Source organism: Lissotriton vulgaris, unplaced genomic scaffold, assembly GCF_964263255.1.
Source record: "Lissotriton vulgaris unplaced genomic scaffold, aLisVul1.2 SCAFFOLD_2427, whole genome shotgun sequence".
Lineage (NCBI taxonomy): Eukaryota > Metazoa > Chordata > Amphibia > Caudata > Salamandridae > Lissotriton > Lissotriton vulgaris.
The window spans coordinates 227,821-251,268 of record NW_028254742.1 but is presented as its reverse complement, the minus strand read 5'-3'; the positions used below and the strand labels follow the sequence as shown (position 1 = coordinate 251,268).

The 23,448-nt window shown below is 45.8% G+C and overlaps 1 protein-coding gene across 1 annotated transcript in view; it reads left to right on the top strand.

Moving 5' to 3' along the window:
- LOC147659423 (26S proteasome regulatory subunit 7) overlaps positions 1–23,448 on the top strand; it is a 122,012-nt gene that overhangs the window by 9,510 nt on the left and 89,054 nt on the right. Inside the window, exons 2-3 of the mRNA XM_086951752.1 lie at positions 6,281–6,318; positions 10,913–10,994. Coding sequence (XP_086807878.1) covers positions 6,281–6,318; positions 10,913–10,994 — 120 coding nt within the window. The remainder of the gene's footprint in view (positions 1–6,280; positions 6,319–10,912; positions 10,995–23,448) is intronic.

Genomic DNA, 23,448 nt, shown 5'->3' with positions numbered 1-23,448 from the left:
GGATGCCCTGCTTGAGGAAAAGCAGCCTCGAGCCCTGGACAGAAGAGATGGCCCAAGGAAGACCCTCTTACCAGATCAGCATCCTGTATCCCTTACATCAGGACCCCTCCATTAATGTCTATAGCGGTTCGCCCATAGAGCTTGGACTGGAGATTACTTTGACTCCAATGTAACTGTTCTGTTACTCGCTCTCTGTCATAGTTGGTCTCCCAAACCAGGCCGTAATAGTCGCACTCGACTTTATAAAGTTTTCATAAGTAACCGCTAACTGCAGTAGTTGTCGATGCTTGTTTGCAATTGGAATGAAAAGCAGTGATTTATTATTTGCTTAATAATGTATATCTCTAAAATCCTCCTGTGGATTTGGTTTGTTTTGGTGTCTAAAATGAATAAAAATAGAGCTATTTTCTGAACTGGTGTTGGATTTCCTTTGTGTCGGATTTCCTTCTTAACAGTTCGGGTACTTCTAAATGCTTTGCACTTGTTCCTTTGACAAAGCCTGACTGCTCGAAGCCACAGTTACCCAGGACTGAGCAAGGTTTTTCAAATGAGCTTGACTGAACTCAAAACAAACAAGTTTGCGTGTTTATTTTACACCGAGCTCTTTAACCCCTTAAGTGCTGCCTCGGTGCGTTGGCCGACGGCAGCACTACCTCCCCAGTGCTGCGCACGACCATTGGACGTCCATTCAGCACTAGTTCCAATGGACAGCGCAGCACTGGGGAGGGATGTTTACTAGCAGCTATGAGGTTAAACCACAGCATAGAACAAACTGCTTTCGTCACAATTGGCATGATCACAAGATGTCATTTTTAAGTCAGTGAATAACTCCCTTCACTATGATTCATACTAAAGTTCCTACAATCCAATCGGACCAGGATTGATGTTTCAACCATAATCTAGCCCTCTGAATTAGGGCCATGTCTACAAAAATAAATGCCATTTTAAGGAAGATTACCTGTTTTTAATACAACCTCTACTCCACCACCTGTTAATATTCCAAACAAATTGCCCAGAATGGTATAAACTTGAATTTGGGTAGTAAACCACCAAGACATGCCTTTTGAGCAGTGCAGTGTGTGTCATCTTCAATGGAAGTTATCAAATTTACCAGTTTATGACGGTGTCAGGTGACCTTTTCGACTCAGCATGTTATCTAATGGTTGTTCAGTCATGACCAAATTGGATTAAAGAAGAATCATCAAGAACATCTTAAATTGAATCTTTAGTTTTAATATTGGAACCAAAAATGCATAGAATTTTTTTTAGAGATATGACTGTGCAAAATTTGGCTTCCCATGTACTTCCTACTGAAACTGAAGTGTTTTTGTTGGAGAACATTTTGATCAGGCAGAATAATAGCACCTCATTTTGGCCACATTGGCACTTTAAAAGAGTTTGATACATATGGTACATTGCCATGGATGGGAAGTAGTTTGTGCATGCTATCTACTAAAAGATCCACTTTAGAAGAACACAAGCAACTGCAATCAGCTCTTTCTTAAACACATCCAATAGTAATGCATGTCTATCACAGTTTTGAGTATTTAGGGGGCTTACCCACAAAGGCTTTTTATAGTATGGAAATGAGTACTCTTGGATATATTTTTACTTGCCTTTGTTAATTTACCTGGATCACGTAAAATGAGAATATAATGGTGCTAATCAGGGCATATCTATATACATTTACCCTTTTCTAAATTTATTGTTTTTTTAATGTGAGGTCACCATCTTTCACTTCGTTGTGGATGAAAACCATAGGCTAACCAGACTTGCTGGGATTCCCCCGGACTGTGAGTAGCTGGACCTAATGGGTACTATGACTCTTGTGGTCTGTTGAAAAAAGACTTGTTTGCTGGTTCCACTTTCACATGTACCACTCAATCTTGAAGATCGTGGTTTAGTTCACTTCTGTAGAACTGCTATGCTGAGTTATTCTGTCATATTCATATTTCCTGGCAGCATCACCCCCCAATGGTATTTCTTTGTCTATTTAATTATTTTTTAACTTGGAGTAAGGGACCGCTAGAATAAACCTAATCCTGGTACCCTTTACCCCAATTTTACCCCCCATAAAAACGTCTACATAACACTGGCCCCTCACCCACACTTCACCCATACGGCAGTTGGAAAAAGATGTCTGCCAAAGAGCCCCTCTTTGAGGTGTTGCCCGTTTGGTATTGCACCGCCGACCCAACGAGGAGCATTGCCGATGATGAAGCATGACACCTGCAAGGGTGTGTGAGGCCATTATATCCAACAAATTGGATACCCAAGCATTCTATCACTACGCACGGGTGTCACCAACACCAAACTTCCACCTGTAATAGGAACAGCTGGGCACCTTTTGTACTTCATAACAATTGGGGCGAACACCTAGCTGGACCTACCACTCCCTCTGAGAGTGGCAAACCCGCCCCCTCACTGTCTCCCTTCTTTGAAAACATATTTAATTATTTACAGTCCCCAAAATGCAGTGCATGCTTTTCTGTTGGTACTGTGCTTAAAACTAATTTATCCTCAGGCAATGATAATACAGTTAAAGGTGGTCATTATCCTTCTTCTTGGTGTTATAGAGCAATTACTGCCACAGACCCAGCTGTGTAACCTTACTCTGCTATTGACAGCTCCTGTTCTTTTATGTTTGTAAACATTTAACTGTTGCCAGAAATCATTACCTACTAACCGATGATCACACTTTGCCTGGCAGTTCATACTCCTATTTACTGCTGTATTGTATTAGTTTAGACTGCCCCAGTTTGTCCATGTTCTGAATGATTGTCGATTCTGAGTGATCTCTTTATTACATGCTCACGGCTTATAATGTGGTGGAAGTCTAAGGTATCCTGGTAATGTATGACTAGACCATGCAGAGAATATGAAAATAAATTAGAATTTCTCACTCCCTCTGGGATAATCTTGGTGGTTCTAAAACAAGCAGCAGGCATTGCTGTAGTGTATTTACTTTTCAATAAAGCTATAGCTTACTTTTTTCTCTCATTCCTTTTTTTCTAGTCCAGATGCAGGGTACCAGAGCTGGACTTGAGGCATGCTTTTCTCTCTTCCCCATGTATAGTAAAAGTAACTTTGTATTTTCTCAGTGCTTGGATCCCTTCAGGTCTGCTCTGGTCTCAACTTTTATTCTGGGGTACATAAACACAAACCGTAGGGTTACCAAGGAATTTCCTTGTCTAAACCTTTAAGCCAGTTTGTTAACTATTATATGTGACTCTTGGATGCTGTTAAAGAGAGGACTGAGATACTTGTGTCGCTGCAAAACAATATGAATCAAAACACTCCCCATAAACAAGCTCTTGAAAGGAAGTTTATTTTAACAAGCAATAGAACACACGGCTCAAATAAAATAATTCTTATTGCTAAACAGTGAAAAAAATCTGAATTTGTTTGATTTCTTTGGCAGAATAGCGGTGTTAAGCTAGTGTAATTGCATATGTGGATTTCAGCAATCAGTCCATCATCTCCTTGCGTTTGCCCTAATTTGGCAGGGTATGCCCTGACGTTGGTCCCTTGCTCACTTTTACACTGGATTCAAGCTAGCATGGCTGATGAGGGGTGTTAACCCGAAACCGGTCCCAGGATGCTTGTTTCCGGTCCAGGGAAGCCATGGCTTGGAAGTTCGGGCTTGACTGTGAGGAACAAGGTGAAGACTGATTTGCATATAGCTGGGTCAGCACGGGGTGGCAAAGTGAGCTAAAGAACGATGATTGATTCATCCCAGATCTGTGACTGGGGGTGAGTATCTGAAAAGTTTCAGCGCTCCGTCCATCATCTCCTTGTGTTTGCTTGGGATAAAATGAATTAAATGCAGCAGACTGAGTTCGGGAGCTTTGTAGTCTGTTAATCAAATGCTCTTCCTTAGAAGCTAATTCTGTTATGAATATTGTTGTTAAAAAGCTGAGCACTTGAGCGAGCAGCCGAGATGGCCGCCTAGCACCTCGGCTCTGCCGACCCGTGTGCCTTTTACCAATATCCTGCTTTAAATCCTGCACCTCCGTGAACCTCACTTACCTAGGAGACGCTCCTACTCCCGCTGTGACGAATTCCGGTGAAAGCGGAGCGATCCCGGTGGTGAAGAGCCTCTGTTTCCATCCCGGCCTCTCGAGTGGCCGCAGCAGGGACATCGAGTTACGGAGACGGCCGGCGGCGACAGCAACAGCAGCGGCCGCTGCGGAGGGGGAGGAGCCGGTGGACTGTCTCTACAGGCTGGCGCTGGGCTTTTTCATAGCAGCTTTCCTTGGCTTGGCTGCCCAGCGCGCCTTACCTGCAACATTGTATCGGCTCCCGCACACTGTATCCCGGCCTCGCTGGAAGAGAGCCGGGATTGCTTCATTGTTGCACTCCCCCGTGGCGGACGCCATTTTCCGCGTCTGCAACCCTGTGCCTGCCAGAGGGATTCCCTGCTCCGCCGGCTTTTTGATAAAAGAAGTTTCCCTTCGACCGGCTGCCTTCCTATCACGGTACCAGCTGTGCCCTGCAGACTTTGCACGGATTTCTCGGGGGCGGCTCGCCTACGAGTGAGGCTTGCTTTTCGTGGCGCTCTACAGCTGTGCGCACAAGATGGTGGCCAATGATGCACCCCCCATTCCGGATCCTCCGCTGGGGCTTCGGGATGTCCTGGATGCACTTGTGGATCTGCGTATGGCCTTTCACAAGTTTGCTAATGATTTGGGGGCCCGGCTCACTGAGATCCTTCCAGCTGGTCACGATGGCCCCTCAGCACTGCACACTACGCCACATCCTCCATTGATCGATGGTGGATCACCCGCTCTGGAGTGTACGGAGGCGACGGATGGGCGCGCCTCCGTTACTGCTGTAGTACTCCTCGGCTTCGCCTCGGGGGAGTTCGGCGACACTGCTCCTTTGCGAGGGCCGGTGCTCAAGTCTCAGACGCCATGTTGCCCTTCTCCTTTGTTCTCTGGAGACTTGCTTCCTTGCATCCTTCTGGACTTGCTGTTTGTGCTCCGTCTGGCCGCTACGCTGGAACTCTCATCTGGTCTTGCACCCCGTTGTGCTGTATTCGGTTTGGCAGTGAAGATTTCTTGTGCCCCCTGCCATCGAGCTCCAAGCCAGTTTGCCTCGTCGCAAGCACCTCGATTCCTGCACTGGATTCCACGGGGGCCCTCCCCATCCATGTTGGCTGATCTGGAACTGGACTCTGTTGTCATGCTGGTTCGAAGGGGACAGGGCTGATGATGTATTCTCTTATGCTGCAACTTCCTATGTGTATGGCCGGGACTGTGAATGACACTTGTTGGAGGTACAGGTTGATTAGGTACTAGGTCGGGGCCTGGGGTTGGGCGGCCGTGGGTAACGTTATTGTCTGCTTTGGTAATATCCTGGGCCCTCCTCCGATCAAACGTGAATTTTTTCCTTCTTTTTCTTTATCTTCTTCTGCATTTCGGGCACTCCTTTGGGGCGACAGACACACTGCTAGGGGGGGGGGGTAGGCCGTAGCCTCTGCATGCGTGTAGGGTGGGGGGTTAATTTCTCGATCGTTTTAGTTTCTATGGGCCTCTTTTTCTTTCTTTTTCTCTTCTTATCACTTTTGTCCTTTATTCCTTTCTTCCTTACTTTCTTGGGTCAGAGGGTGGATTGGGAACTGATGGGTAGCGATTGGAGGTCACTAGGTGACGGAATTATTTTCTATCCTGATTTACTTGCTTACAGTCGATTGTTTTGCGGATAATGCTTGCTGATTATTATGATGCTCGTTGCCCACTTCTGTCCTCATCGTATTGTTCTGACTCGGATCCTTCTTGACCTTAATGTTGTGGACTCATTTAAAAATTTAAAAATTAAACCTCATTATCCTACCTCTCGGTGGCGCGATTATGTATAATGTAACTTGGATTACTTGTGCCTGCTCTGATATGCTGCTGAGTCGCCTAATTGCTTGCTGATGTGCCTTTTATTGTCGAGGCCGGCCTGTGGGTTGTAGGCCCGTATTTGTTTGCACATATTGTCCAATAAAGGTTTTCAAAAAAAAAAAAAAAAAAAAAGCTGAGCACTTATATAAAAGAATCCATGCATTAAAAAAAAAGCTAATATTTTTCATCTTATAACAATTACATTGGGCTTTGGAATAACATCAAAGAAATGTTGATTGTGCTGAAGTTCTAATCAGATTTTTTTTGTATGCTTTGATATTAGAATCTGTAAGATGATCTATTGTCCTATACTATTGCTTCTTCTGCCAAGCCATAATGTTTCTTCCTATCATCTATGTTCAGGTACTTATGTACTCTTGTTTGTATTTTAGCGCTGGATGAAGGGGATATTGCATTGCTGAAAACATATGTAAGTATCATGAACATGATAAAGTACTTGAAATCTACAATTTGTTTCTCGTCCGACTTTTAAACAGATGCGCTTCTTTATTTATTTGATTTGTCAGCGCAGTCCACTTTAACTTAAACGGCCGCACTACGAAACCTCTGTTTTTTGGGGGGTGGAAGCGCCCCATACTGTACTTTCACTCTAATGTTGGCTCCGCCCCTTTCTTTAGACGCTGCTCGCTGTGTTCAGGTTTTACGAAAAAAAACATTTGTTCAAACAAATATATTTTTTTTGTAAAAGCGCCCTGTGCTGTTATTTTACTTTATTGGCGGCCGCGTCCCTTTCTTTAGACGCGGCTCGCTGTAACCTGAGTACGGCGAGCAGTTTCTAAAGAAAGGGGCGCAAGTGGTCTTGCATTTGTGAGAGTTTGATCTTTTGGCATTAGAAATGACCATGCCTTTTATATATGTGTTGGTTTTCAATATACATAAATAAAAGGCATCGTAATTTTCAATGCCAATGACCTAAACTCTTGCAAATGCAAGACCTATTGCATTGCAAATGCTTCTTTAATTTACTACTCCAGGATTGGCATCCGCTATTTAGTAAAAAAATAAAAAAAAGCCCCTTGCATCATGGCCCATAGGTGCATATGCATGGTGATGCCTGTGCACGTATTTGCCATCCTGCTGCTGTAGACAGGTTTTTTTTTTTTTTGCTCTTGCTGTTTCACATCGGCAGACACAAATTTTAGCAAACGGCATCAGTACAAAGCAAAAAGGTTGGGTAGTGCCATTAATAGTCGAGACCTATTGGCTTTGCCAGTGTTTAAATTTTTTTTTTTTAACCATTTCCTCCCCACCACTATTTTAATCCAGCTCCTAGCCCCTGAGAAAGAGAACCATGCAACCTGACATGACAATGGTTGGTTAACTTCAGCTATTTGATTGGAAGGTTTTGTGCATATTCCTGAAATGGCCTCGAATTTATAAGTAAAACAGAAAAAGACTTTCTGTGGAAATGTAACCATAACTACAGTCACTTTTGCAAACTGTAATTCCATTAGCACAAATGCAGCTGAAGGGATGTTATAGCTAAAAGCACTAGCCATTTTATTCACAGCCAAGTAAAGAGGTCTGCCCTGAAACGTTTGAATAAGTACCTAAGGTGTGGTGGAGCGATGATGGTGGCAGAGGGTTTTCCCTATTTGTTACAGCAGATCCTGAACTTTTTTATACGTGCAGTCTCTTGGGTCCACTGACTCGCCTACAAAGTGACTTGCTTCACTGGAGATCACTGTCGCTGTCCTTATCTTGGCCGTGCGGGCCTTTTAAAAAGGATGGCCATGCCACGCTTCCCTTACTCTCTGCAAAATACACCATACAAGGTCCCGGACACCTATTTTAACACAATAGAGTGTGCAGTTAGGACCCTACTTTGGGATGGGCGACCCGCGTTGTGACCCCTAAACTTGTTGGGGGATGGTACGACGGTGGGATTACATTACTCAACATTCGAGCATATTACTGGGCAGCCCAACTGTTGGTTACAAATCAATGGGTTCTCCCACACCGCAATGAACCATCATGTCGGATGGTTAGATGGCTGATGGGTTATAGAAGGCCCTACATTCGAACCCTAAACATCAACCCCTCACCGGCTCAACAGCTCAAACAGTTGCCCTGTGGTATCGAGTGACAAAGAGAGTGGGATGTGAGGCTATGCTCTTATGAGAGGCTGAGAGATTGGGCAGACTCAGTTCCTTTCTGGGCTTTGAAAAATGGGCTACTGAAGGTATTTCAAGGGTGGGTGACCGGTGGGCAAGGGGAAAAATAGTCCCATTTTCTGATTTACAGAAAGAATACGAAATGTCAGACGCTGAGACATTTAGATGCCTACAAATACTACACGCTCTGATGGCAGTCATACAACCTGACAAAGTCCTAACAGAGGCTTTCCCTCTGGAAGATAGACTCCTAACGGACTACATGAACCGAAGGGCTCTCTTCATGACATACCAAAAACGAATTAATAGCCTACCTGACCTCCTTTCGTGTCTTTGTGAACTTTGGCATGGAGACTTAGGGAACCTAGAAGATGAGGATTGTCAGGAAGCGCTCTGCTCCCCACAGGAAATAGCCATAACATCACGACTGAAACGGATACAGATTTTTCACTTTGTTCCGGAATATATTAAACATACAGTGGGTGGTGAATAAAGAATGCCAGCCGCCGGCGTGTAATCAAGGCTTCTAGTGTGCGGTGTTCGGTTAGGGCCGTCGAGGGCTCCCCCTCTGATCCGCATTCTGTGTATTGGTTTCATTCCCGCTCGGTGACATCACCAGAGCTCTTGCGGGCCCGGGGTGTCAGCTAACTCATTACAAGCCCTGAAACCCGGAGATAGGGCCTCAAGGTGCTTTATCTCAAGAGCTTTAGGCTAAAATTGACTACGCATTCTGTTCGTCCTCCGAAGTCGGTGGGGCTGCAAGGAGAACGACTCAATATACACAATAGAAAAAAACGCAAGCATGGGGATACCTTTTGCTTACTTTTGGTATGTTTTGAATCCTGTTCTGTGTAGTAATTGGTATCAGTACTCTTGAGTCTCTTCTTCTTGGTGCTGCTCATAGCCTTCAGTGCCAGCGCCCTTCAGTACAGTTATGCCGGTTAGTTAGTGGCACTATAGACCTTGTTGCGAGTCGAGTGCAGTTGTGCACAGGGGAGAGAGTACAGACACCGCGTTTCTAAGATGCACAGAGTTTGGGATCGCACTTTGTAAAAACAAAATATTTTGTCGGTGATAGTGCCCCAGAATTGAGAATGAAAGTTTAATAAAAAGTGATGAATTGAATGCTTGAATTCATCTCAGCCACTGCTATTTACTCGGGTCACATCCAACTCGATCTTTTTTTTATACACTATGCCACCTCAGTTTGGACCCAGGCATATGCAAATCAATCTTGACAGTTTGGGCTGGACTGTTCCTTTTGGAGCAGGGTCAAGACATGTTTGCATATATGAGTAGGGCCAAACTGAGGTGCAATGGTGAGTAAAATAACGATGGACAGGGCCAGGCGCCGCAACGCCCATAAGGCTCAACAGGCTATAGTCCCCCGTAACCATCCCCCGCCACCCCCACCCTGGCGTGTGTGGAAGCCCAGGCTGAGACCGCTTCCTGGGCGCGCACACAGCCGCACCTGAGTACTTCACAGGTCTTTAAAAGACCATTTACTTGCTAACGAGGCTTTGTTGTTTTTGACAATATTCGAGGGGACAACCAAGTCTTAGGGTACAAAGAGAGAACATGCAGATAGTCCTTTCATGGAAGAAGGAATGTGTTTCTTCCTTTGATCGGGACACTGTTATGTTTACATGACAAATAGGCTGTGGGTGTGCAGGGGTGAATGAGCCCATTTGCTTTACCCACTCCAAATTTTATAGTGAAAGTGCATGCATGCCGTGCATTGAAGGAGAAAGAAACAAGGCACAGACAGGCCAGTGCAGCGCCAACCTCTTTTCTCAATGCTTTAGCCTTCTGCGAGCACACGGGGGACGGGGCAGTGGCAGGATGCGGTGCCATGGCTGCCACGGGAGAGGCGCCAGCACCATGGAGCGCGCGCCCCTTTTATTCACTGGGGTGAGCACTTTTACATGTTTTGTTGCTATTGATATGTACGCTTCTTGAAAGGAGTAATGGTGATTACTGGACGTTACTCGATGCGAGGGGAGAAGCTAGGCTGACAGGATGTGGACGTGGCCCTGTAAAATCGTTCAGTATATACATCGAAGGAGCGCAGTGAGGCAGGCTCTGACGAGGAGCCTTATGGTGAAAATATAATTCATTTTAAACGAAGACTGAGAAAATCTTACATTCTAAAATTCACCTGAAAGGTGTCTGCCTTCCCAGCAGCAAAGGAATTCTGTGAATAGAACCGGATGATATCACAGACTCTGCAATGTGATGTCACAAGGCCCACGGTACCAGCAGTGGGGAGGCCTCCGCTGCACCACAGGGAAAAGGAGAGCTCACTGTTGGGGTACTTTGTTGGGTAGGAAAAAAGAAGTCTTTCAGGTTCATCACAGGATAATTTTTGTGGCTAAGTATTTGAAGTTTCTCAAGACACATAAAATCGTTCATTGCTTGCTCTCCCTGGTCACCTGAAACACATGGTATAATCCCGCATAGTAGTGATGTATGATGACATGTTGAAAATGCTCCACTGTGACGTGTCGGTGGTATATAAGTCTGGTAACCAGGTCACTGGATCATTGAACTCAAGGACACCGGATGGGGAGGACCGCGGCTGGAGCTGGGACAGTGAGAGACCAAAGCTGCCAGCGTTGAGCAGCCTCGAAAACGAGCATTGAAAATGCAATAGGTCTCGCCTTTCATTAAGTTAAAGCCATTTGCTTTGCTATACAATACCATTAGCAAAGCAAATGGCTTTAACTTAATCAAAGTCGAGACCTAAAGCATTTTCAATGCTTGTTTTATAGTGAGGTTGCTGCTGTGTACAAGAAAGATGCCTGAAGTTAGTTATAGCCCTGCATGGTTAGTGTGCCCACATTGTTGACATGTGTGCTAATTAATGTACTCTTTGTTGCTTTTGCTCAGGGTCAGAGCACTTACTCAAGACAGATCAAGCAAGTGGAAGATGATATTCAGCAGCTACTTAAGAAAATCAATGAACTCACAGGTATGCTTTATGGCTTGTAGTTAATGATTTGTGTTTGCTATACTCATTGCATTGTGTACTAATCAATGTCTGTCCTTGTATCCATATAGGCATGTGTGTGTGTATGTGTGTATATATATATTTCGTGACCAAGGCTGCGGGCGACAGCTGAAACGTGTGATAATGCCAATCACTGAGTTAATAAAAGATCGAGTGGAGTGCCGGTTTTATCCTTTGAACGAAGGGGATTTGTGCTTGAAATATATATGTATATATATATATCAGAGACGCGATAGCGCTGCTGTAGTTATGGTTAGGATATAGTTTTCATTGAAAGAGGTGTTTTTGTTTTCTTGATAACTTTATTGCTGATGTTGAGTCTGTACGAAACAGTCAAATAAAACATTCATCCACTTTTCGTTCTTCATGGTAAGGTGCAGATCAATCAAGCAGGGGCCACTAAACGGATGGAATAGGGGCTGCTTAAGTGACCGTTCACATTTTAACAGACATAGAATTGCTTGCTCCTCAATACAGAAACAATGGCTGGTTAAAATTACTCCAAATACGGCATATATAAGTTTACCTTTACTTAAGAAAGTGCCTTTGTTTTAATGTGTGTAAATTTGTTCATATTTTTTTCAAATATTAGTGTTTAAACATTGGTCTGGTTTCTGCATCAAAATTTGGATGAGGGAGCTTTTGTCTATTGAGAATCTGGCTGTGGCTTTGTGAATCCGCCTTTCTCTGATTTGCTGGCTATCACTGAAAAATTTGCTGTGCCAGCCTCCCTTACCCAACATGGTGCACCAAGCACCATCTTGAGAAAAATAAATACAAAAAGAGCTTTTTGCGGGCAGATCGCAGGGGTGGACATTTTGTATCACCTGACCCACGTAGATTTTAATTTCAAACTTGTTTTTATTTAGCGTTTTACAAACGGCATTGTCATCTCAACAGGGCACAGCATGGATTTCTGACAATGACAATAGCAATGTAACAGTGCAAAGAACACATCCGTTTCCAAAAAAAGGTAAATGTGTAGCATAGGCAAGTGCGTGCGCACAATTCCAGGAAAAAAGGAGAGGGAAAAGATACAGCATGTACACCTTCCCTCAATGGGATCCCCCAGTCTTGCGCCTTGGCTCTCAGTTTATGCACCAGGGGCTCCATAGCCAGCAATAAAAGAAGGGAAGAGAGGAGACCACCCTAGCGGGTGCCACAGGCAATAGATATCGGCTCAGAGCTATATCTGCCGGTTTTGACTTGGGCCAGTGGTGCAGTGTATAAGAGTTTAATAAGCCAAAGTATGCGGCGACCCAGTCCGAACCTGATAAACAGATCAAAAAGATAGCCCCACTCCAAGGAGTCAAAGGCTCTCTACAAATCCTGTGCCATGCAGCCCGACCGAGCCCATCGGCTCAGCGCCTGCTACAGCACCCGGAAGAGGCCGCAGTGGTTCAGGGACAATCTGTGACCCTGCACATGGCCATTCTGGTTCCTGTGGATCAGCAGCAAGACCACAGGCGCCAGCTGGTCCGCTAGGATTTTGCCAAAGATTTTATTATCTGCTGTAAGCATTGCCAAGGTCTGTGGCAACAGAGGTAAGATGGGACACTCAGTGTTTTAGAAGTGGAAACAATCAGCGCTTCCCAGAGGGACTTTGGAAGACAGGAGCATGTGATTGCCTCATCATACAGAGCTTGGAGGAAGGGCAACAGCAGTTTGGCATAGATTTTATTGAACTCCTGGGGGAGCCTGTTGTGGCCCAGAGTTTTGCCGACGCCAGGACCATACAGCTTAGTGGATCTGAAAGGGAGTGATTGCCACATTGAGTTCCAATGGCAATTCAGGTGGAACCCGAAGGTGGTCCACGCCTGATTAAAAAAAAAAAAAGGCTTGACAGCCAAGTCAACAAGTCCGACCACCGTTGTGTAGACGCTCGTAAAATTAAATAAAGGCAACGTGCATCTCACGCTGTGTATGCAGCTCCGTGGCCGAAGACTCATTGAGGGAAGGAGTCTGGCTCCATGCCAGGAGGGTGCCAGATTTGTCCACTCTGGCATGAGTCAGAGCGGGGTGCCACAGCATAGTTAGGCAATGTAGGCACTCCAGCCATGGCAAGCCAGTGCATTTCCTCGGCAAAGGAGAACGCGCTCCACCCCTGCAATATCCCCGGTTCAGTTTTTTCTCATGCCCGCTACCCATACACTGACCCCTGATGCTTGCTTTGAATTTGTCCCATTCCATAAGGCGTGATGACGCAGTGCTGGCATTTGTGTCAAAAAAATCAGTACTGGAGGCATTTAGGGTCTCGCCAAGCGCTATGTCTTCCAGTTCCTCAAAGTAAAGGCGCCATGTTGGGATGTGAGGGAGAGCTTGTCCCAGCAATCCTGTATGCACTGAGGGTTGTGGTCTAAGTGCATCCTCCCCAGGTAATGTGTTCCACAAACGTGGCCAGCTCAGTGGAGCAGACAATACAGTCACAGCACACATGTAGGTCGTGATTGTGAAAGTAAAAGGAGTACTCCCTCTCCACCGCGTGACGCCATATTTCTACTAGTCCCAGTGGTGCAACCACATGCTCAGGTGTAAAGCTTTGGAGTTAGTCGAACAGGGGATCTAGAACTCTGTTGAGGTTCCCACCCAGCAACCAGGGAATAACCCCTCTACTCCCCAGTGCACTAGGACCCTAGAAAGCTCGGCAAGGAAAGCGGGATGCTCCATATTCGGATAGTATATCATCCGATTGGCAAGCGGCGGCACTCTAGAACCTCCACAAATGGTTTTGCGACGGTACAGTGCAGGGAAATGCTCTGCATGCTTTTACCACACATTTTTCCCCCGCGTTGTTTTTTATCGCAAATGCTTTTACAACATATGCCTTTACCACACATTGTTTAATTTGTGGGGTGGGACTCCTCAGATCCAAGAACTTACCTTAAATGAGTGGTAAAGGCATATGTTGTAAAAGCATATGCGTTCTTAAAACATGCACGGTAAGGTACAACGTGGTAAAAACCTTGTTGTAAAGGCTGACTCATGGGGGTCGACAAACAAGATAGTGGCTTCAAAGGGAATCCTTGCTCTAATCCAGATGATAAACACCCCCGCCCCAGAGTAAGAGGAATGGTTAGTTGCAAAAACGTGACCTCTCCAAGGAGGCGCGCAAACCCAGTATGAGTGATGTGTTTTTCATTAAGGAGTGCTATGTCGGTGGTTCAGTGAAGCAAGTAAGTGTATATAGAATAGCGTCAGAAGAAGGAGTGCATCCCCCTGATGTTTCGTGTGATCACATTAAGGTCTACTTCAGAAAGTGTCATTGTTAGAAAGTACAAAACTCCAGAGACCAGATAAGATGAAAGCAGGTCTGTTTATTAACCATCCACTCTCCTCACTGGAGAGTGTCACAACATTCCATGGCAAGCTTCAGGGTGGGGCATACCAACAGGGTAAAGAGGGGAAGGGGTGGATGGGACATACCACTTGGGAGATAAATTACAACAGTCATGTTGGGGTTGCAGGCCAGTACCGGATACGGCAAGGGCAACAGGGTCTAGGTTGCGCATGCAGAAGCATCTGTGGACAATGGTCGGCGTGTGGTGTAAAACAGATCAGAGACAGAAATACTACAGGCAGGGCGCAAACTGTGCCCGTCCAAACTTTGTAGCACTGAGCACCATGCAAACAGTGCAGGAAGGGGGTTCCGACTGATGAGACCGAAAGAGTGCTGCCAGGTGGGACTTCATGCGAGGATGGTAGTCATAAAGGAATCTGCCAGGGCGGGGCACCTTAAGGCATGGAGGATGCATGGCAAAGGTCGCGCAGTGCACTGGAGGCGACAGTCTGAGCAGGGGGAGAGCTAGACTCATGTGTACTGTGTATATAGCAGGAGAATGACTGGGGTAATAACACATCATGTAGGGCACCTAGTGTGCACAGATATAGACATGCATGTACCAGCACCACAAGGAAAGCCAATACCTTTGATAAATGCAAACAGGGGAGCACGCGGAGGGCAGAGGGGACTCCGGTCACTCTGCAATGCAAGAAGGGGGGTGGGGGGCGGGGGGGGATGGAAAAAAAGGAAAAAATGAAAAGAAGGGAGTGATAGTTCAGTGAAGTTAAAAGATATCATCTGCCTCCTGTGGCGTAACCGCTGGCAGTGTAACCGAGCTCCGTGGGAATGAGCAGGATTGTGACAAACCACTGTCTCGTCAGAAGGATGCCAGGGGCTAGTGTTAGCGTCTGTGTCCCAGTCAGCGGCCTGGATGGATACAGCAGCCTCTAAGCCAGTTTCCTTTCATGGATCCCCTGCTCCAGGTCAGGTGACCTTGGTGACTGTCGCTGCTGGCAGGCCCCATTTCGGTTGCACACTCACCAATGCTTGCAGGACACAGTTGCCTAGTCTGAATCAGGGAAGCTGCATTGCCGCTGGTGTGTCTGTCTGCCAAGTGCCAGGTGTCTGCTGGCTCAGTGGCGAAAGTGGAATTTCCCACCAAGAACCACCTGCAGATGTGCAGATAAGAGCAATGAATACTGTAGATGATCGGGGAAGAGACACTGATTTAATGTTTGAGAAATGTCTGCATAAGTGCCCTTAACAGATTCTGATTGGAACAAAGCGTGTGACCAAGTCATATGTATTTCATCTAATGCAAGTTAATTCAATTGTATTATGTACACATGACGTACATTACTCCTGAAAAGTAGCAGATGCTTTACCCAGGTAGACCGTCTGCTTGTGGCTGATGTAGAGCTAGGGGAATAGACTTCCTATGCATAGTGTGGATATTCCACAAAATAGCTCACTTCTGATAGAAAGTGGTAAATTGTTTGTACTCTGCTATATAATCCGTACCTTTTAAAAGTAATAAGCAGTACCTATTGGGTATATTTCCATCCAAAAACCATTTATAAAATGAAGAGAACACTGACATCGCCCAGCATGATTCTCGCGAAACAATGCATCGCCATGCACTAGGCAAGCCCATGGCTTCAGCAAAATTGAACTATGGTGCCATGATTTAGGTGAATGGACATTGGCAGATTAACAACACGTGAAAGCCCTTTGAAAGATCCAAAAGGATTAGTGCCTTGGAGTCAGCCTGATCAAAAATAAGTCTTAGTTTTACCAGAACACACACTAGGGCTGTCTCCATATCTTGACTCTGTCTAAAGCTGAGGGAACAAGGGCCCAGAGTGCTAGTATTTTTAAGATGATGATTTGGTAAATGTTTGTCTAATATTCATTCATCCAGTTTGACAAGGGCCTGAAGCAGAGCAATGGGCCGATAATTTTCCACTGCTACTCTAGATCGTCCTTCTTCAGTGTGGGAGTGACGACCCCGCCATCTTGACTGAAGGGACTGAGCCGGAACCTAGGGAGAGATTTATTAGATTAGAAAGAGAGAAAGCAGGAACTGATACGATGAGTGGAGAAGGGGGCCTGGACAGGGACACCCCCACCCACCTTGCAGGACACACGCTCGACCCTATCTTCACCTCCAGCAAACACATCTCCTTTGATCACACCACAGCTCTTCATTGGATAGACCACAACTGAGTTCACTTCAGCTACAAAAAGACCACGTCCCACAACCCCCCACAACCTATTCCTCGAAGAAACTGGAACAAAATCACCACCGAACTACTCTTCACATCGCTAAACCAAAACTCTCCTGCCAGATCATCGGACCCAAACCAAGCTGCCACCCAAACTCACACAATGGATCACCCACAGCGCTGACGAATTAGCACCCTTGAAAAACCATCAGATCAAACAAGGTAACAAAAAGGGCCCCTGGTTCAACAATGACCTTAAGAAATCCAAGAAGTTATGTCGGACCCTCGAGAAAACCTGGAGAAAAAAACCCAACCTCTGACAACCTGACCACCTTCAAGGACGCCACCCGCAAACACCACCAATTGATCCGATCCACCAAGAAATCAGCATTGAAGGATCCACTCGACAACAACGCCCACAACTGCAAGGAACTATTCAACATCGTCAAAGAATTTACCAACCCCACCGCCGGCACCAACGACATCACTCCCACCCAAGACCTCTGCGACTCTTTATCCTCTTTCTTCCACAACAAAATCGCCGACATCCATAACCGCATCGAAAACCAGTCCGATGAACAGCCCACTCCACCCACCTCCGTACCAAAACAGCACTCTCACAACCTTTTCGCCTGGAACCCAATCACCACTGAAGACACCATCCGCCTGATGAACTCCATTCACTCAGGATCGCCAACCGACCCATGTCCCCATCACATCTTCAACAAAGCAGACTCCATCATCGCACCCCATCTCCGCGATGTCATCAACTGTTTCCTCCACTCTGCTACCTTCCCGGAAAGCTGGAAACATGCCGAACTCAGCGCCCTTCTGAAGAAACCCACAGCAGACCCCTCCGAACTTAAGAACTACCGCCCCATCTCACTTCTCCCATTCCCTGCCAAAGTCATTGAGAAAGCCGTCAATAGTCAGCTCGCCGCCTTTCTTGAATCCAACATCCTACTTGACCTCTCCGCAACCTTCGACACAGTCTGTCATAGCACCCTCATACAACGCCTCAACATCGGAATAAAAGGAAAAGCATTGGACTGGATCATCTCGTTCCTCGCCGGAAGAACCCAGAGAGTCTGCCTCCCCCATTCAAATCACAGGCCACCGAAGTCATCTGCCCCAGTACTCTGGTCGGACCATTTCCTAGCGGATTTCACGTTAGTACATCAGCCAGTGGCCGCCCGCATTTCGCAGCGGCTAGCTGCTCGCAGCTCTAGAGCCTTCCACAAAGTCACCCCGGCCATGCTCACCCAGGCTTTAGAATACCATCCTTGTGTTTTCACGGGTAGTTTGGAGGACGATGTGGTGTGTTTTCAGAACTGGCTCACTGCACGTTTGGAAGCCTTGGCACCACCTCGCCAGGTTAGATCTGAACTGGCAAGAGCATCAGCCCCGTGGTTCTCTGCTGCCTTGGCGGCTAAGAGAAGGCATTGCAAGAGGCTGGAGAGAATTTGGAGGAGGCACTATGATACATCTGCTAAGCAGTCCTACAGATTAGCAGTGAAAGAATATCACAGGGAGATCGTTTTAGAGAAAAAATCCTTTTTAGCTAAAAGGATCGAGGAAGCAGATAGTTCCTGCAAAGAGATCTTTAAGATTGTTAAAAAAACACATCTCCCTCCTGCTGTACTCCTGCGTCTGCTTTCTCGGAACCTTGGATCATGGAGCTTGCAGCATTTATTACTAATAAAATCCGCACTATCCAGTCAGCTTTGCAAGGAACGCAGAACATCTTGAGTACGGGTTCAGCGATCGACGGCCCTTCCAACCCCTGGTTATGCCCAACGGCAATGCATACGGATTCTTTGGGCCCTACCCTGCACTGTTTCCCCCCTTTAGAGCCTCAGGCCTCACTTGACCTTTTGTCTAGCCTGAAATCTGGCTCTCCACTGGACCCTTGTGTCCCGCCAAGTGTCTTGCAACCCTGGCACCTGCCCTTAACCCGATCATCAACCCTCTCATTAATGCATCTCTGAATTCGGGCAAAGTCCCCTCCTCCTGGAAACAGGCCCTAGTTCTTCCCCTCATTAAAAAACCGAATGCAGACGCCAAACTGCATTCGAACTACAGGCCAATCTCGCTGCTTCCTGCCCTGGCCAAAGTTACTGAAAAGTATGTTCACACCACCCGTACCAACTTTTTAGAGGGTAACTCCCTATTACACCAGTCACAGTCTGGATTTAGATCTAACCTGAGCACCGAAACCGCTCTACTTGAGGTAACCAAGGCTGTGAAGGAGACCCTCTACAGGGGTGGAAAGGCCCTGCTTATCATGCTCGATTTGTCGGCGGCCTTCGACACCGTTCCCCACGACCTCCTCCTAACTAAACTCTGGGAGATTGGGCTGCGGGGAACGGTGTTCGCATGGTTTCAGTCTTTCTTGGCCGACCGGAGACAAACGATCTGGGCTCCCCCTTTCTCCGCCCTGATGCCGCAGCTTGAGGTAGGGGTCCCGCAGGGCTCCATACTTAGTCCCTCCCTCTATAATATCTTCCTTACACCTCTGGCGGCACGGGTGGAGAAGCTAGGGGCCCAGATCATATCCTATGCGGATGATACACAACTCCTGTTCACTTGTGACAGGGGCTGTGACTTCGATGGAGCAGCCATTCGGAAGTGTTTGGAGTTTGTGTTTGAATGGTTCGGGAAAAATGGCCTCAAATGCAACTCCGACAAATCCGAGATATTGTTCTTTGGTTGTCCTGCAGACCCAAGATGGAAGCAATGGTGGCCTTCGGCCATGTTTCCCCCTGCCAGCGATTCGGTCACAGCTAAGAATTTGGGTATGATGGTTGATAACACTCTTTCCTTCAAAGCCCAGGTTGCTGGCTTGACTGGGAAGTGCTTTGCCATCTTAAGGATGTTGCGTAAGTTTTTGCCTTATCTGTCTTTTGAGCATAAGATGATCACTGTGCAAGCACTAATAGGCTCGCGCCTAGACTACGCCAACATCCTTTACTTAGGTCTTCCTGAATATCTGCTGACTCATCTGCAGATAGTTCAAAATTCTGCAGCCAGGGCAATCTTTGGTCTAACTAGAAGAGCCAGGGCCAGCAATCTCCTTGTCTCTCTGCATTGGCTGCCGATACGTAAGCGCATCTCTTTCAAGACCTTAATTACAGCTTTTAGGGCGCTTCACAATTTCGGCGCTGAATATCTGCAGAGAGGGGTCAATTTCTATCTCCCATCTAGACCTCTGAGATCTGCGGCCCAGGCCAAGGCTATCGTCCCAACAGTGAAGCGTGCTCGCTGTGGAGGTCGTTCCTTTAGTTTCCTTGCACCCCGTCTCTGGAACACACTGCCCCTGACGTTGCGGACGTGCACCAATCTCTCTGTTTTTAGGAAGGGACTTAAAACTTATCTTTTTGCCCTGTAATGCTGTTATGGTTAATTTTGGTGCCGTTATGGCTTTATGTTAGTTGCTGGTATTTGGTGTGATGATCTTTAGCGCCGGGACGCTCTTTGGAGCAGCTGAGCGCTCTACAAAACAAATAGTAACATAACATAACATCTGTGGGGTACCACAAGGATCTTCACTCAGCCCTACACTCTTTAACGTATACATGAGTCCCCTCGCATCCATCGCGCGCCAACACAACCTTAACATCATCTCCTACGCAGACGACACCCAGCTGATCCTCTCCCTCACCAAAGACCCAAACACCGCCAAAACCAATCTACACGAAGGGATGAAAGAAGTAGCCGAATGGATGAAGAGCAGCCGTTTAAAACTCAACTCGGATAAAACGGAAGTCCTCATCCTAGGATCATCCCCCTCTGCCTGGGACGACTCATGGTGGCCACCGGCCCTGGGTACAGCACCCATACCTACAGATCACGCACGCAACCTGGGCTTCATCCTAGACTCCTCCCTCTCGATGACCAGACAAGTCAACGCCGTCTCATCTTCATGCTTCAATATCCTACGCATGCTCAAAAAAATCTTCCGCTGGATCCCCACTGACACAAGAAAGACAGTCACCCATGCACTGGTCACCAGCCGACTGGATTATGGAAATACCCTTTACGCCGGGACCACAGCCAAACTACAGAAAAAACTCCAACGCATCCAAAACGCCTCAGCCAGACTCATACTGGACATTCCCCGTCATGCTCACATTTCCGGTCACCTGAAGGATCTCCACTGGCTCCCCGTCAACAAGAGAATAACGTTCCGCCTCCTCACCCACGCACACAAGGCCCTCTACGACCTAGGACCCGAATGCCTCAACACACGACTGTCCTTCTACACACCCTCTCGCCAACTTAGATCATCCAATCAAGCCCTCGCCGCAATTCCGCGCATCCACAGATTCACCATGGGAGGAAGATCCTTCTCCTACTTAGCGGCCAAAACATGGAATTCTCTGCCCACTCACCTCCGACTTACACAGAACCACCTCTCCTTCAGAAAGCAACTAAAAACCTGGCTATTCGATAAGTAATGCATTCACCCTCCCCAAGCGCCTTGAGACCCTCTGGGTGAGTAGTGCGCTATACAAATTCCTGAACTTGAACTTGAACTTGGAGTTGGATTTTTACCAGGCTAAAAATATTGGTTATTTCCTCAACCTTAGTCAGAGTAAAACAGTCCCATATTCTTGTTGGGATTTGCTGAAAGGGAGGGAGGTAAGAGGCTCAAATTGAGAGTTCAGTGAAAGTTTTGTGTGTGTGTTTACTTAATTCTTTAGTTATTTTCATGCAGAAAAAGTATGCAATATCTTGGCAGAAATTATTTTATGTGCATGTGTAATGTACACACTTGCTTCTTAAAGGTTTTTTAGGATCTGAAATAAATATTTATCCATATTAGATGAACAATGAATGCAGTCACAGAGATATTTTGCTCAGGCCTTTAAGAGATTAGTAGCGAATCCCTTGCTCTTCAGAGTACAAGTTGCGCCATTTGCACTCTTGTTTTGGAGGACCCATTGCTTCTGCATTATATTTTCAGAGTGCCATTTGTTATGTGGTTCATGATTTTGAACCCTAAGTGATCTTAGTTGACTTTTTGATCCGGTACATCTGAGAGAACAGAATTAAAGTGAAAGAGCTTATCATTAAACTCTATTATGGCCTAAAAGAGAGACTAAAGATTCTAAGATCTTAAGTCCAATTGATTTTTTTTTTTGTCCCAAGTACCATAGGTTGTGATATTCGCTGGGGTAGATCATTCTAGGTCACGCGTTGAAGTGCCATACTTCCAGGTTTCAGTGACAAGGAGCAAATCCCAGTGTTGTTCTATGAGCAAATTGAATAATTCCACTCTTTGAACTGGAAGTGAAAGCACATTCCGAAGGGCAGCTGTTTTTTCTGTAGCTCGTTTACCAGCGATTTGTGTCTATTATAATTGAATATCATTGCAGGAAGTTTGAGTGCAGAGTAGTCCTGCAATAAATTGAGTGTAATTAAAGAAACAAGTGCTTCTTCTCCGAGAGTGAAATAAGAAAAGTGGGTCTACTTCCCCCTCCTCTTTGTATCTCCTGAATTAGAGGCAATGGTGGTTGAGTCTTGCCCAAGAAAGTTGAAATCTAGATATCCGCTGTATCTAAATAGAGGACTGGTGCAGCACAATATTCATTAAAAAGAAAGCAGTGGCATGAGATGATGGCTGTCTTGTGGGAAACGGATAGCCACAGGAAAACTAATCCGCTCTTGCTAACGAGTACATTTCCACAATGATCAGTCCATTAAGCCCAAACTCCAGTTCTCTCCCACCCATCCGCATATTTATATCCTATTCATATATGAATAAGTAAATGATCCAGCACGTTGATAAAATTGCAAAGTTACCCAAAGATTCCATTGATCTATAATTTAAAAGTCTCTGCAGTGATTTCTAAATTTGACATCACGAAGCCCCATATTCTTAAAATGTATTAACTTTAAATTTTCTAAAGATATGTACTACTGCCTTCATAAAGGGAATGCATCTGGGAGCAACATTGTATTTCAGGCTCCTGCACATGCATGTAATCTGAATCTCAATATACTAGAGTGATGGTTGGAAATGCATAAATTAATCTGGACCCTTGGCTAATGCTTTGGGTTTGATGGGACTTGGGCTGCACCCAACCCATGATGGCCAAAAACACTGGCATGTGTCCAGGGTTGGGCTTTTAATATTTTCTGCAAAAATTACCCAGCATTTCAGTTGACCTGCCTCTTTTGGTTTAGGACCACAGGTGATTTGCATGTGGTTGGTCCTAGTCTTTTGATTGGCATAGCCAAGCAAAATAATGATGGAATCAAATTTTAGGGTTTAGAAATTCCACACGTTATCATTTGTCTATCTGGGTGTATTTTCAGTCTGCTAATGAAATATTTCTGTGCTTTCATCTTGCTGAAATGGATATTAATCTTCTGGACTCCTGTCTGATGGGTTTATATTAGTGTCGGTAGTGAGCTTGGAAAACTTGCTTCCTCTGAAATCCAATTTTGGATCCTTAGTAATTATGGCCCCCCTCTGACCAGTCTACACCATATTTGGCGAAAGGGAGGGAATTGCCGTGTAAATCTGACTGCCTAATTTGGTGCAGATCTTTCATATGATTTATTGTATTATAATGAGGTGGGGCAGGCAAAACCTCTTTTCACTGGCATTTATATTTGGATTATGTTGGCAACATGTGAGTGTCCATTGCACGTGTTCAAAAATGTACATAGTGAAAAACGTATTCAAACCCAATCCAGGCATGCACTGACAGTAAACCACCAGTATTTTGTGCCCATGGCCACTGGGAATTTTTTTCCTACCAACGTTTACAAACATAGAGGAAAGCAGTAGAAGAACATAAAAATATCAAGCATCTCTGGACTGGAGATCCAATGATCCAGGTTGAGGCTATTTATATTATTTCTGGCTGGCCTAATGGGTTGGGAGATAGATGCTATTTAT